The 14,013-nt window shown below is 38.6% G+C and overlaps 1 protein-coding gene across 1 annotated transcript in view; it reads left to right on the top strand.

Moving 5' to 3' along the window:
• Window positions 1-14,013, top strand: part of LOC106918372 (A-type voltage-gated potassium channel KCND3) — a 103,723-nt gene extending 89,710 nt beyond the window's left edge. The window contains exons 3-6 of the mRNA XM_088007535.1: window positions 8,093-8,194; window positions 12,056-12,148; window positions 13,063-13,325; window positions 13,839-14,013. Of these exons, the coding sequence (XP_087863661.1) occupies window positions 8,093-8,194; window positions 12,056-12,148; window positions 13,063-13,325; window positions 13,839-14,013 (633 nt within the window). The remainder of the gene's footprint in view (window positions 1-8,092; window positions 8,195-12,055; window positions 12,149-13,062; window positions 13,326-13,838) is intronic.

Here is a 14,013-nt window from a genome sequence, read left to right as displayed (position 1 = left end):
TCCTACTACCTTCCTACCCGCCCCCCGCTCACATCAGTCTTCATTCAGGTCTAATTGTTAGCTGTGAGCCGAGCTCCCCTTACAATTAACCATCCATCTGGGTGGCGGTGAAGAGACAGCCCCTGATCTATCTCACTGCACAGAGAGCGGCTACATGAGGATGCCACCAGTTGCTTAATGTAGCAGGAGGGAAAACCCACCAGAGGCTCAACGCTGGATCCCATAGTCTGTAGCGCAACAAAATGTTTCCCTCTCCATGTTAATTGAAATATATTTACCGTATTTTCCACTCCGGATTATAAGTCGCTTTTACTTAGTCCATTTTATTGAAATGTACTTTCAGTGTTTGGATCATTATTTCACTAAATCTAAAGAAAGAGAACAAGACAAAGAAAGAAAGAGAAAGTGCCTTTCTCTGTTTCTTGTTCTTTTCTTTAAATCACCTGTTTTTTGTTTTTGTTTGGTTTTTTTTCACCTTCGCTCCGAAGGCTGAAGTCAAAAGTTGAAATGACCTTTGTCTCAGAGTGTTTTGGCCTTCTAGACAATCAATTCAGTTGTCTGCTTGTTGCAATAAGATAGACCAAAAAAAGGAGGCAGAGAAGCGTTGATGGGCTACTTTGTTGAGCATGGAGTCAAGAGAAATGACAAAAAGAGAAAATAGGACCGCTTTGCAGACAGAGGCGCACTTTCATCTACAAAGAAGAGCCAAACCCTCGACCAGTGTTAGTCTAAAGCCGACCTGTCAACAGGCCAATAGTGTCGCTGGATACAATTTCCTTAAAATCAATTTCACCATTCTTCAGGGCTTCCCATCTGCCTCCCCGATGGGTTTTCGAAAAGTCCCAACTTTTCTTTCCTGCTCCCCGAAGGTCTGATACTGTATTCCTCTTTTTCTTCCTTATATTTGTATTTTCACACTGCAGCTCACCTAAAGCGGTTCAGACTTATTTCCTTGTGGCAGAACTGTCATTCTGTATGAAAGCAACTCTTAAGATGAGTGGCAGCTGCCAAACAAAATAAGTCTTCTCACGGTTATTTATGTGTGGGTGTGGAGGTGCTCTTCCTCATCAGAAGGTCTCTTCTGTCACTCGCAGGGTTCCGAGGAAGGCCCGAGGCAGAACCTAAACCCGTCTCAAAGCTTGATTGCTCTGCTTTTTATGCAGCCAGATCTTACACACAAACCAAAACCACCGTCCCCCACTATGTGCTATGATTTTCTTATAGCTTTCCCTTTGGACCAAAAAAAAAAGAAAAAAATTGTGTATGATGTCAGTGTATACAGCTTTTTATTTATTTGTTTTAGAATATTTTAGATTAGAGTCCTTGGCTGGCAGCAAATAAAATAAAGTATTTGCTCTGGCGTGACTCTTTTAGATGTGAGCTTCAAAGAGTTATTGATCATATAAAACAGAGAAATAAAAACAAACTTGGCGCTCACCGATTTGTTTATTTGCAGTTTTCGCATGGACATGTTTAGGCAGATTCAGTTGCTCATACTCGCATCACCACTATCATGATTTGTTGACAGTATGTTGTAAAAGTTTATTTTCTTTAAACTCTTGATTTTCCAACGCTGATCAATTTAAAGTTTAACAAGAGCCAAAATATTTTTACACTGAATAACACATCTGCTTGTGTTTGCTACTCTTTATTTTTCACTGCAGGGATCAAGTTTATTTTTTTTAGTTATTTATTTTCCACTGTAATCAGGTTTTTAAAAGTGCATAAATAGAGTTGTTTTACCAAACAAGCCTCGGCGTTGGATAAATTTAAATGAGATGTTAATGGTATTCATTCAGAATCCACTCTGAATGAATATGTTTATTTATTAGCATTTAATTTGTAGCCAAGGTCAATATAATACCACTCTCAAAGAACAGTGTTTTGGGGACTTTAAAGTCACAACATAAATATGATCATAAGTTGGAGCATTTTTTTTATCAGGGGAAAAATTATTTTCTGCACTCTTAGTCTTAGAAAAAAAATAGACCATATAAATCTCCCTATCTTCCAATAAAGTATGCCAGCATAGGATTTCATGAAATAAATTGTCTAAATTGTGTTTTAAATCCAGTTTTTGCTTTTCCCTTATTCAGCATGTATAACCCTTGTAATATGGAACGTTCTGGTTTCTCATGAAAAAACTAATAAACAAATCTGAAATCTGTAAATAAAGTGCAATGAAGGTAACCCACACATAAAATGTTTCCCTTTGTGTTAAGTTGTTAAATGAAAATAACAGGATATTTTCCTGTTTTTATTTTATTTAGCAAACATATTAGTACAGTGCATATTCTTATTATCCAGATATTACAACTTTACAGAGATTATTTTCTAACTTCATTCACTATTTTTTTTATTTTATTTTCAAAAACACTGAAAATAAAAGGTGAATCACTTGAAGTCCCAGAAAAAGGAACATTTCTTGCATCTGCTGGCCTCATTTGCATCTGTTTATATTTTAGTGGAATCTGATTCATGAATGGGAAACACAAAAGATGGAGAGATAAAAAAAAAGAAACTAAATTCAAAATGGACAGCTTTGTGAATTTACTTATTTTATTCAACAGCGTTATGTGCTGTCAAAGTACTCTGTAGTTTTGGGTTACTACGTTTCTTTCCTTCTGCAGATGACTATATTTTTTCTGCACTAAGCTTTCTTCATATTGACTGCGGGTCGTCATTCTCTAACAATTAAGATGTTACTGAAGTAAGTTTTCAGACTAATTAGTTTCAGGCCATGAAGCAATATTGAAACGTACCTGGCTGTTTTTGAAGGCTGGTGCTGTCCGTACTCTTCAGCACTTCGGTTAACAACGTACCCTCCATCCGTGCTTAAAGATCGTAGCACAAGGTTGTTGGCTTGGTCCCCAGCTGGTGGGCTGTTCGCCAGCTGGGCACCAATCAAATCCAGAAACTTGATGTTGGCCTCCAGGCGAAAAAGAGGATCAGAATACCATTTCTAATTTTTTTTCTCCTAAATTAGTTATGTCCTTTGTACTACAAAGAAAAAGATGTTGTTAGCAGTAATGACATTTTTTCTTTCTTCATTACAGCAGATCATCAAAAAATGTATAGTTAAAATCATTTAATTTATTCAACTATTAGTATGAGATTTACTGTTTCTCAATGTTCCAGCAGTCATGGATCCATCTATCCATCCATCCATCCATCCATCCATCCATCCATCCATCCATCCATCTGGCTGTCTTGAAACCTGAAACGTAAAAATAAAACTAAAAATGTAATGGAGTTTTGCATACATACTTGAAAATTTTGCTGAAATACATCACAACTTTTTTCTGTCCTGAAAGTTTTCTGAAATGTTTAATTTTCAGAATTTGTTTGTGTGTAACTCAATTTGTCAGAAAAAAAATTTCTAATATATTAACTCTAATACAACTCAAAGCACAACCTTAAATTAGGCTGAAAAAAAGGAAGAAAGCCAACAATAAAATGACATAAAGCAAGAAAAATAGGTGAGAATTTTCAGCTAATATGTCATATTAAAACATTAACAGGTTGTATTAGTATTAATAGTACTAATACTAATATTAATCAGTCACTCATAACAGGATGACCTCTGAGTGAACACCTGGTAAGTGGGGGTGTAATACCCTTAATAAATTGTCTGTTCCTCTACATGTCAGAGATACTTTAATAAACATACAGTAAAGTCTAAAATTAATCGGTAATGCTGTTGGAACTGATATGGTTTGTTTTTTAATTATTTTTTATGATATATCACTATTCAGAAGGGATACTTCTGGAAAAAAAAGATGCCTAACAAAACCCTTTTTTGTTTCAAAAAAGGTTTTCAGATGGTTTAGTTTGGGAGTATTTCATTGCACATATCAGAATTTCCATGTTTCACTCTTCATAAATTAGCTTCTTGAATGTAGTGCTTCAGAGGGGAAGTCTGGAATTTCCATGTGAAATGTATCAATCGTAATGACGGTTTTAAGATGAAGGACAGACTTTTGCATTAAAGAATATGGGGATGTGTTTGAAAACAATTCATAAACATTAAAGACCAGCTCTTGTACTTTTCACAGCTTGCAAATGGTTTTACATTTCAAGCCTGAGTATGTTTCCATGTCTAAGCAGGGGCAAAGACGCCATCTGTGTGTTTATTTCTTCTCTCGTGCAGTTCGCACAAGACAAAGTTATTTTTGCCTATTAACCATCCTTCCGATAATATCCGTATGAAGGTGTTCAATATAACCCTCCTTGCTCTTAACAATGCTTCAGCAAGAGTACATCCTCAGTTTTGCATGTTGTGGTCTGAGACGGGAATGCCCTGGTCCCTGAGGTCCCGGGAATCAATCAGAACTGTGAAAGTGGATCTACTCTGGCAGGACATGTTTTAAACGTCCCCTCTATTACCTCTGTGCTGCCTAGCAACTATTGCCACAGTCATAGGCTGCTGTTTGCATGGTGACCCCGGCTGAGACAATGCTATTGGCTGAGGAGGCAGGAAGGTTATTCCAAAGTCCTTTGGGAATGCTGTGCCAAAGTGAATGTTCATAGTGTGTGAGGGCACAGAGAGAGGAAAGAAACCTGTCAAGGACTGCAGGGCAGGATGAGATAATGATTCAGGAGAAGAAGAGATAAATAATTTCACGAAAGGTGCTATAGGTGCTTGTGTTTAGATATTGTTTGACTTCCATTATCGTGTTTTTAATAGAAGTTGTGTGAGGATATAATCTTTGATTGCCATTTACTGCCATGACATCTTGCATCTTTTGCGCATTTATAAATATTACAGTCCACAATCTGCATGACTACTTCAATGACTTTCAAAGGTTTTCTATTGCTGAAATAATCCTATTTGGAGAAATCTTGCATGCAACTTGCTACAATCCACATAATAGACTCAGAAAATATGGAGAAGATTGCTTTGGTCAAATGAGACATAATTTGAACTTGTAAAAAAAAAAAATCCTACTCTTAACATAATAGAACTTGGCAGGAAAAGTTTGGATCAAAGAAAATCATTATGTTAGAATGGATTTGTTAAAATCCAGACCCAAATGACTAAAACTTTGAAAAGTTCAAAGGGGTGGGAATGCTTTTATAAACCTCTGTAGAACTCATCCAAACCACCAGTTAATCCTCAGAAGTGCATTAGTTGGAAAGGGCCCTAATGCACCCATCCAGTCCCACAACATCCTATCATTTAAACATCTTGAATATTATTCAGCAGTTTTTTTTTTCTTCATCACAGCCATCTTTATGAATCCATGCAATAAAAAAAAGCTAACAGACGACTTTTTAAATATTTTTTTGTGGACACAGACTGGCAAAGTCATGCAGGGACAATTCAAAGGTCAGTTGTTTTAATTTCACATTTCTTGATTGGGAGATCCACACACTAAAATGGTTCTCGTTAGTATCAATCAACAGGGAGCAAACAGCATGGAGTCAAAACTTTTATGACTGCGTGGATGGAAGATTTTGACTACTTTGCCCTATAAATAACCCCCTACATGACATGGTAAAGTAACAAGATTCATAGAAGCTAGCTTCAAATGAGGCCAGATGCCTTGGCACAGTCATAAAGCGCACATGGACACGGGAATCACTAAGTCAGCAGTTTGGGTGCTTAGCACCTGCACAACAATGCTACCTGGAAGCAGTGCCCTGCAAAAGTCTTTTTCTGCAAGACTGCAGATCTTGCAACAATAAATCATTTTTATTTACTTGCCTAATACGTTTAATAAATTACTTGCAAGTATTGTGCACAACATAACTACAGTACTGGATGAGCAGCCAGAGGTCGAAAGGAAGCACTCACTGATTTGTTTGGTCGAACGAAACTTCAAAATCCTGATGCATTTATTTTTAAGTTTATGCTTAAGTTTTATTCTTCAGAAGATTGTGAATGTTTGGTATTCAAATGCAAATAAAGCTCTTTGTCAAAAAATACAAATAAAAACAAGAAGTGTAGTCAAGTCATAAAACACAAGCGATGAAATGAACTCTCTGGGTTGCTGTTAGAAGCACCATATTGTGATCCAATGTCATATGAATTTAAAAATAAATAAATAAGGCGTTGTAATATATTTGGAGAAGTGTGCACACCCTTAAAGAACTCTTGGTTAAAGCAGTCTTTAACCCATTTTCAGCATTCAGTCTTGTTCGGTAGAACTCTGTCAGAGTGATAAATCTAGACTCGGCCACTTTGTTTTCCTACGTCACCGTGCAAAGATCCATCAAATTTGTCCGCCTGGGAGGATGCATCATGTCCACAGCCCATTTCTTGTTGTTCAACAGATTTTCTGTCAGGTTTAGTTCTTTAGTTCTGGACTCTTCAATTTTCCTCTGACAAAGTGGTTTGTTTTTTTTATTTTGATGTACTGTTGGACTCTGTGATTGATAAGAAATTTAATCCCTCTTCATCCTCAGCTTTCTCACGGACACCTTCTGGTTTTGGGAGAAAAACTGGCTGGCAATCTGAACTAACAGGTTAAAAATCCTCAATTACATCTAAAGAAATGTATTCCCAGAGCATGATGCTATCTTCACTATCTTTCACTTTGGGCATTGTGATTTTGGGAATTTCTTTTTTTTATGATATGTAGAGCTACTTTTGTTTCAAATAATTGTTGGAATCACACCATATGATCAAGTTTAACTACGTAAAATCATAGCACTTTCTCCCTCAAGTATTTTTTAAATTGGAAGGCCTGGAAGTATTTCTACTCAAGAAAGTACTGCCTGTGCTGTGGTATATCCATCATGCATTTTTAACCTATTAGCAAAAGGAGCAAATGTCAGAAAATCATAAAAGGACAGCTAAACTTAAGAATCAACATCAACATAGTATTCGGTGTGTGGCGTGCATTTTTAATCTTTTTTTCACATTTTTTGCAAAAAATAGGATTTCGAAATGGCACATACTTACTGTAGCCCTTCTTCAAACGACTTTGGATTGTTCAGTGCTGTGCAGCGCACCTTTTGTCGGCTGTTTTCTCTTTTAGCTGCGTGTCATTCTGAGACTTTGGCAGCAATAAGAAGATGAGCCCTGTGGAAGCTGTCAGGAACATCACACCTGATATCTCATCCCAGAAACAGCTTGGTGTGGCTTTTGTTGTTTTATGGAAAGCAAAATGCTCTTTCACAGCTTTCCAATAAATAATACAGAGTGTTCCAGCTTGGCTATATTTTAAACGCAGAACAGTGAAAAGCAAGTATGTGGGGTTTCTAATTTGAGAAAGTCAGGAGAATATTTTTGTTTGTGATGTTGGTCTTTTCATTCTCAAATTTCATCTGTCTCATCTTCTCTCTCTTTCTTAATTAATATAAAGACAAAAAAAAGCATAAACACATACAACACTGTCTAATTTCTTTAATGGATAATATTTCCAATGTACTCACTTCATTCTGTGATACTGAATCAAACACTATATTATTAAAGAAATACTTCCTATAAAGATTTTAAAATGGCTCCCCCTGAAGGATCATTTTACTGTCTGCTGCTCTTGCATAAGGACCTTCCTGTCCACGTCCCTCCCTGTCCCTTCTCTGTCTGGTTCGTATCTGTTGCAGTGTGCCTAACAAGAGATTTGACAGCCTGAAAGAAGGAGCTTCTTCGCAAACCGTAACCAGTTAACTTGATGACTAACCCTGCACTTGCGACAGTCCTCACTTTGAGCTGAAAAGTAGAGCAGCGTGGCATTGAACTCTTACAATTTTTCATTTAGCCAGAGAAAAGTCACTAACATGGTTCAAGCAAATTGAATTCGTTTGTTTTAAACGGTGCAAATTACTGTATGACGCTCAGGTGCCTGATTTATGCCGGATTTATCTGCTCCAACAGCTGCCGCTCTTAACTGCTTTCTCAACCCAAGGACTGTGTTAGTGTACGATTCCCATAAATAATTCATAAGTATATTTGAGGATCAGAGTGAATTTATCACCGGAGATCAGAGAGAATGCAGTAGCACCGCGTGGTGCGATCAGAGAGTTCACAAGCGAGAAATCAAGCACGTTGAAGCTTAAATCAGTGCAGTGTCAGAGATCCCCAATCATCTTGTTATAGGATGTGGTATATGCCCTCACTAACAGGTGATTTTCATGCTCTTTGCAGAAAGCTCGCCTTGCCAGGATACGACTATCAAAAACAGGAAGCTCGAGTGCCTTCCTCCACAGCAAGCGCAACGGCCTGTTCAACGAAGCTCTCGAGCTCACGGTAAGACTCGCCTCAGCGCCACATCATTTACTATTCCGAGAAACAACCAGCCGCACAGGACGCAGTCAAAAGTGTGCATAGTTTAAGCGGTGACACATAAAACCTGACCCGTGCCCTATCCGAGATTCTAAATTCAAGCCTTGCTCCCTAATATCCATTAATTATCCCAGCATCCCTTCGGAGGAACTAACTGTGTTCTCATTTGGCGAGCGGCACATTTAATGTGAGCATCGCTGAGCCCAGCTGCCCAGCTGAGGAACAGGCTTGAGGCGTTGTGGCAAGAAATGTAAACACAACACAAGGATGTTCCCTGCCTCTCCAAAATCTAGCGGTTTACAAGCAAGCACTATAGTGGCCCCGGGGGCTGACACAGCACAAAAACAAGTGTTTGTTCCACTTTTCTAACTCAGTCTTCCAGTGTCTTCTTTGCTGTATCTCTCTCCAGCAGAACTGGTGAGGACACAATCAGATTGGCACCAGTGAGACTTGTTGGCCGAGAAACACGCAACACATTTGCAGCAAGGCACTGGAAACTATAAACCTGTAACTGTATTTTTGGAAAAATGTTGTAGTTTTTAAACTATCAATTGGAAGAAAGTGTCAAACGGTTCAAGTTATATGCGAGCAAGAATTTCTGTTTTTGCAGATTTAGTCGTAGAAAATACCTCCATGTTCTCATTGCATACAGAACTCCATGTCCCAAAAGTTTAGTTTTTATGCGCTGTGGCAAAAAATATCTTATTATTTTTGGTTTATTTGTGCGCTTTAAGTAAATAGCATTCCAACACAAAAAAAAGTTCCATAAACATTTTTATTATCAATAAAGTCTGTCCCAACATAAAGACTTTGTTCAAGTAAGGTGGCATAATTATTGTCTTCTTAAAACAAAATGTTTGCCAAGGGTGTGCGTTATAACTTTTTAAAACACCTCGTTTATATATTATTCAAGTGCCGCCAGAATGAGATGTTCTTATTCAATGTCATAAAGGTTAACACAGAAATATAAGTCAGAGGTTTCCCACAAGCCCAGGCCTCACAATCCAATATAGTCGATCGATATGTAAAAGTTTGTGATCACTGCTGTGTGTGTGTCTGTGAGTATTTAGCTCATTAAATCTTTCCCTCAGACAACTCAACGAAAACTCCTTGGTTTCTCACTGCTTTTTAAAATTGTGAATGAAAAGGAGTTTAGTTTAGTTTGATGTCATTACCAGATTGAAGATTTAACATCAGAGTTAAATCGAATGGAATAAGTAGCAAACAGGACTTGGTCCTGGTTACTTGTTAACTTTTCCTTTGTGAAGCTTCTGATCAAGCAAGGAAGAAAAGAAAATGGCTACTTGGTTCTTATTAACTCTGCATCACATTTTGTGTTTATCTTAACATTATCTGCTCTAAGGTTTCTAAGGTTTCTGTGACAAACCACTTTACCCGGAGCGCTTAGCCCAGCAGTTCAGGGTTGTTTGAGCAGCAAGGTCAGACAGATGGTTTTTATTGCTGTTTCTGATGACTGGGTGGAAGTTAAACAAAATGTTAATCGCTGTCAAATGTTTAATCGGTAGGAGGCTTTTTATTCACAGTACGCCCGGCACCACGCAGAGCGACACAATGTGTTTTGTCACCCGGCAGATCAAGCTGTTTCCACTCTACAGTATGGTGGCCACCTGGGTAGTGAGGCATGGCCGCCTCCAGATAGATAGACCGCTGATACGGACCTGTAGTCACATGTATGGAGGGGGGTGTGGGGCGGACAGAAATAGCTCACACCTAAACACCTGTGCTCTGCTGCTGCTTTAGCTACAGATAAGCAACCGCGACACAAGTGAGCCGAGGAACACTGAGTCATCAGCGCAGCGATGTACCCTCTCAGCACGGAAAGCCTCTGTTTTCAACACCAGCCACATGCTCAACAAGCAGAAAGATCCTACTACCATTCTTCCTAATGCAGCATTTTGCTTGCTTATCGCTGTTATGAGGGATGACAGCAGTACTTTTCACTGAGCTTACAGGTACATCTGGGGAGCATAGAGGCAACTTATTACAAGTCTGTAAGTAAATCATAGCAGGAAAGAGATAACAGGACAAGAACTCTGATGAGGCACCTTACCCGGATCGGTGTGACGATATTTCCAGATGTTTTTGGGTCATTTTTTGGATTATTTCTGGGTTAATTTAATATTGAGTTGAATTATTACCCAACATCTCACCGACACCAGCAACCCTCATAACCCCACAATTACAAGATGGATGGATGGATGGATGGAAAAACACATTTAGCTGTACCCCAGTAATTAAGAACATCATTAAAAAGTGCATGTATTTCATTAACTTATATAAAACAGTAATATATCGCTGAGTTATTTTACACAACATAATATATTAATCACCTATTTTGATTAATTTAGTTGACTAAAACCTATAAGTAATGAAAAGAAAAATCTAACTTCTGTTTCTCAGAAAGTTAGAATACTGGTAAAAGAGAGTTTTTATATGATACAGCGTATTCACCCTGTATTTGATCAAGGTTCCTTTTGCATAATTGAAAGGCAGCAGGAAGGTGATCACCCTGTGGCCGTCCTGTGCTACCTGGAACAGGATGCTTTGAAAACAGTCATCAGATGATCTACATTGGCGTCTCTGGTGTTTTTCATCTTTTCTTTTACAATACCCTATAGATTCTCATGAGGTTAATGTTTGGTACCTTTTTTGACAACATTTTCCTTCCACTCAGTTTTTCATTAGTATGCTTTTACACAGAACTCTGCTAACTGAGCTCTTCTTTGTGGCTTGCCCTTGTTTTGTAGGGTATCCATGACTAAATGCCAAGCCACCAGTCCTCCCTGTGATTATATACCGTAACATAGCCATGGCAAAAATATTTCTGAATAAAAAAGATATTGACTTGAACTGAAATATGGATTTTCAGTAACTTTTAACAGGAATGATAAAAAAATATATACAGAAATAAACATTTGAAATATATAAGTCTCTCTGCAATGAATCTATGTTATATGAGTTTCACTATTTGAATTTAATTCAATACGATAAAGCAACTTTTTGAGGTGATTTGAATGGACTGGCAAGGATCTGTTTCCCAAATCTTTCTAAAGAAGTGATTTTATCTTTCTTCACAGTGGAAATATCTTCTATAACCTTTAATCCTTTCTAGTTTTAGTGACTAATAACACATTCTTGCAAAAAAAATTACCAAGTGAACTCACAAAAAGACATATAGCAGTTTTACATTTGTTCACACCTTGTTCATCAGCTTAGCTATAACCAGAACTTCCTTCTTCAAATATCTGCAGAGTTGGAAGTACCACTGACTTTTCATGCAAACTTTTTTTTTTTTTTTTTTATGCAAGTAAACACATAAGCGTCAGTTCAGTGGTATAAAGCATAAGGAATATGGTAAACAAGTCATTAGACGGTTCCCTTTAGCGAACACAGACAAGTAGGCAAAATGTCATAATGGAAATTTTATGTGAACTGTATACTGAGTAACTATTATGTGCCAGAAATGCTAGACGTTCCACCCTCCCCACACAGGTCGGTGTCCTAGATGTTAGACTTTCCTCTTGGGGTTTGGAATAGTAAACATTCTCTGTCTGACTGGCATGACTGCAAACGCTGACGGCTGTCTTTTCTCAGCGCCAAACTGTGAACACGAGTAAAACTCTACCTGTCTTGTTCTCCTTTTGTCTCCTTCTTCAACTCAAGCAACTTCCATACAAGATGAACCTTTCAGATCAGGTACTGAGACGGCATTCGGCGGCACGCCTCCCACATCCCTTCCAGACAGAGAGAGAGAGTGAAGCCTAACGTTCGTTTCGTGTTTGTGTGTGAATTCTTCTATTCCAGGGTTCCACTGAGGACGAGAAGCGTTTGAGCAAATCTACCTCTCTAATAGAGAGCCAGCACCACCATCTGCTGCACTGTCTGGAGAAAACCACAGTGAGTGCATGGCTGCTGGAGCTTCTGGAACTGAGTACAGTCTTCTTCTAACTGTCATGAGTGTCTTTTTTTTTTTTCCATCATCACACTAAAATCCACCAGTCCTGACTGTAAAAATACTTCTAAAAGCTGAGTGTAGAACCACAGCTGAGTTAATAAGAACTGAGCTCTTTGCACAGTGCAGTACATTTCATTCTGACTCGCTTCATTTAGCTTTTGATACACATTTTCCATTTTATCTCTCACTTAGCCAAGCACAAGCAGTTGTTCTAGCATGCTCTGATCCGTGAGGACCCAGACTCATATTTAACAGCCTCCTTATCTGTGAAAACAAAAACACCACGCAGTAATCAATATAAATGATTTCTTTGTGTGTTTATCTTGTAGGGGGCAAACATTAGCATGGAAACAATTATGTTGGCTTCACTGAAAAACAAAATTAATTTGTTTAAAATCCTTTTTGTTTTCATTTCGAGCACCAGTCAGACGTTTACTTACACTCATGTCACATTTTGGGGTCTTTTTGTGATGGATTTTGAACTGTTTGGACTCATTTACACAACATAAGACTTTAATAAAATTGTAGAGTTTCTTTTTTTTTTTTTTTTTTTTTTAGCAAACTTCAGAGAAAACCCATCAGCAACATCCTAGCATCATTCCATCTACTTTTTTGTCCAGTTTTCTCATCACAAATGGCAGAGCTGGTTTAAGTTGCTTGGTTTACATCATGGACTCATCTTTTAAGAAGTTATACTCAGCTTTTACAAAGATATCGAGTAAAACAGTTAAAAAAAAAAAAAAAAAAACCTAAAATAATTCAGACAACAAAACAGGCTACAGCTACTGTATGCATTGTGAGAGAACTTCTTGACCTTACGCATAGATGACGCTTTCTTCCTGCTTTTGCTCCGCAGAACCACGAGTTTGTGGATGAGCAGTATTATCAGCAGAGCTACCTGGAAGCGGGGCTGCAGAACTATCCGTCTCGAAGCCCTTCGTTGTCCAGCCAAGACGGCGTGACGGGGACATGCTGCACCCGGAGAAGCAAGAAGCAACACCACACCCCTTTACCAAACGCCAGCGCTCCAGCACACATGCAGCCTTTGAAACACACGCACACACACCCACAAGGCTTGCAGGAGCTCAGCACCATCCACATCCAGCCCCTAAGTACCAGGTAAGGTCAGAGTTCCTAAAGGACTGGACTGTACCTTGACTTATACTGATCCACATGTGTGAAGATGCCATGTTCATCTGTTCAAACAAGCAATAAGCAAGTATAAACAGAATCCAGATTCTGCTTTTAAATAAGGTGACGGTTTTGTGTCCTTGAGCTTTAATGATTTGCGCACCACGAGCAAAGAATTTTATGTTGAAATTTTGAAGCAACAACTCAAGACATCCGTAAGGAAGTTAAAATTGGGGCATACATGGGTTTTGCAAGTGGACAATGATTATAAACACGCAGCCAAATTAGTTAAGTAGCAAAGTTGATAGTGAGAAGTGGCCTTCACCTAGCCCTGATCTTAGCCCTCCAGAAAAATCCATGGTGAAAACCTGAAAAGGTGTGTTCAAGAAAAGTGGCACACAGAACTTCCTCAGTTAGATCAGTTCTCTTAGGAGGTTTGGGTTAAAGTATTTCCCTGGGATCGTTCTAATCAATTTGCTGTTTTTGTCCGCCCCACCACAGCCGCTCCAGTTTAAACATGCGCGTAGATGAGCCAGCTCCTCTGAACTGCCAGAGCAGCCAGATCACAACAGCAATCATCAGCATTCCCACACCGCCAGTGACGACTCCGGAAGGCGACGCTCACCTGCCCGCCGCTCCCACCCTGCAAAATGTGGTGAAGGTGTCTGCTCTGTGA

Source organism: Poecilia mexicana, unplaced genomic scaffold (assembly GCF_051168715.1).
Source record: "Poecilia mexicana isolate PSO_F unplaced genomic scaffold, ASM5116871v1 scaffold_7, whole genome shotgun sequence".
NCBI classification, from domain to species: Eukaryota; Metazoa; Chordata; class Actinopteri; order Cyprinodontiformes; family Poeciliidae; genus Poecilia; species Poecilia mexicana.
Note: the sequence above shows the minus strand (reverse complement) of the source record. Positions and strands in the feature narration are given on the sequence as shown.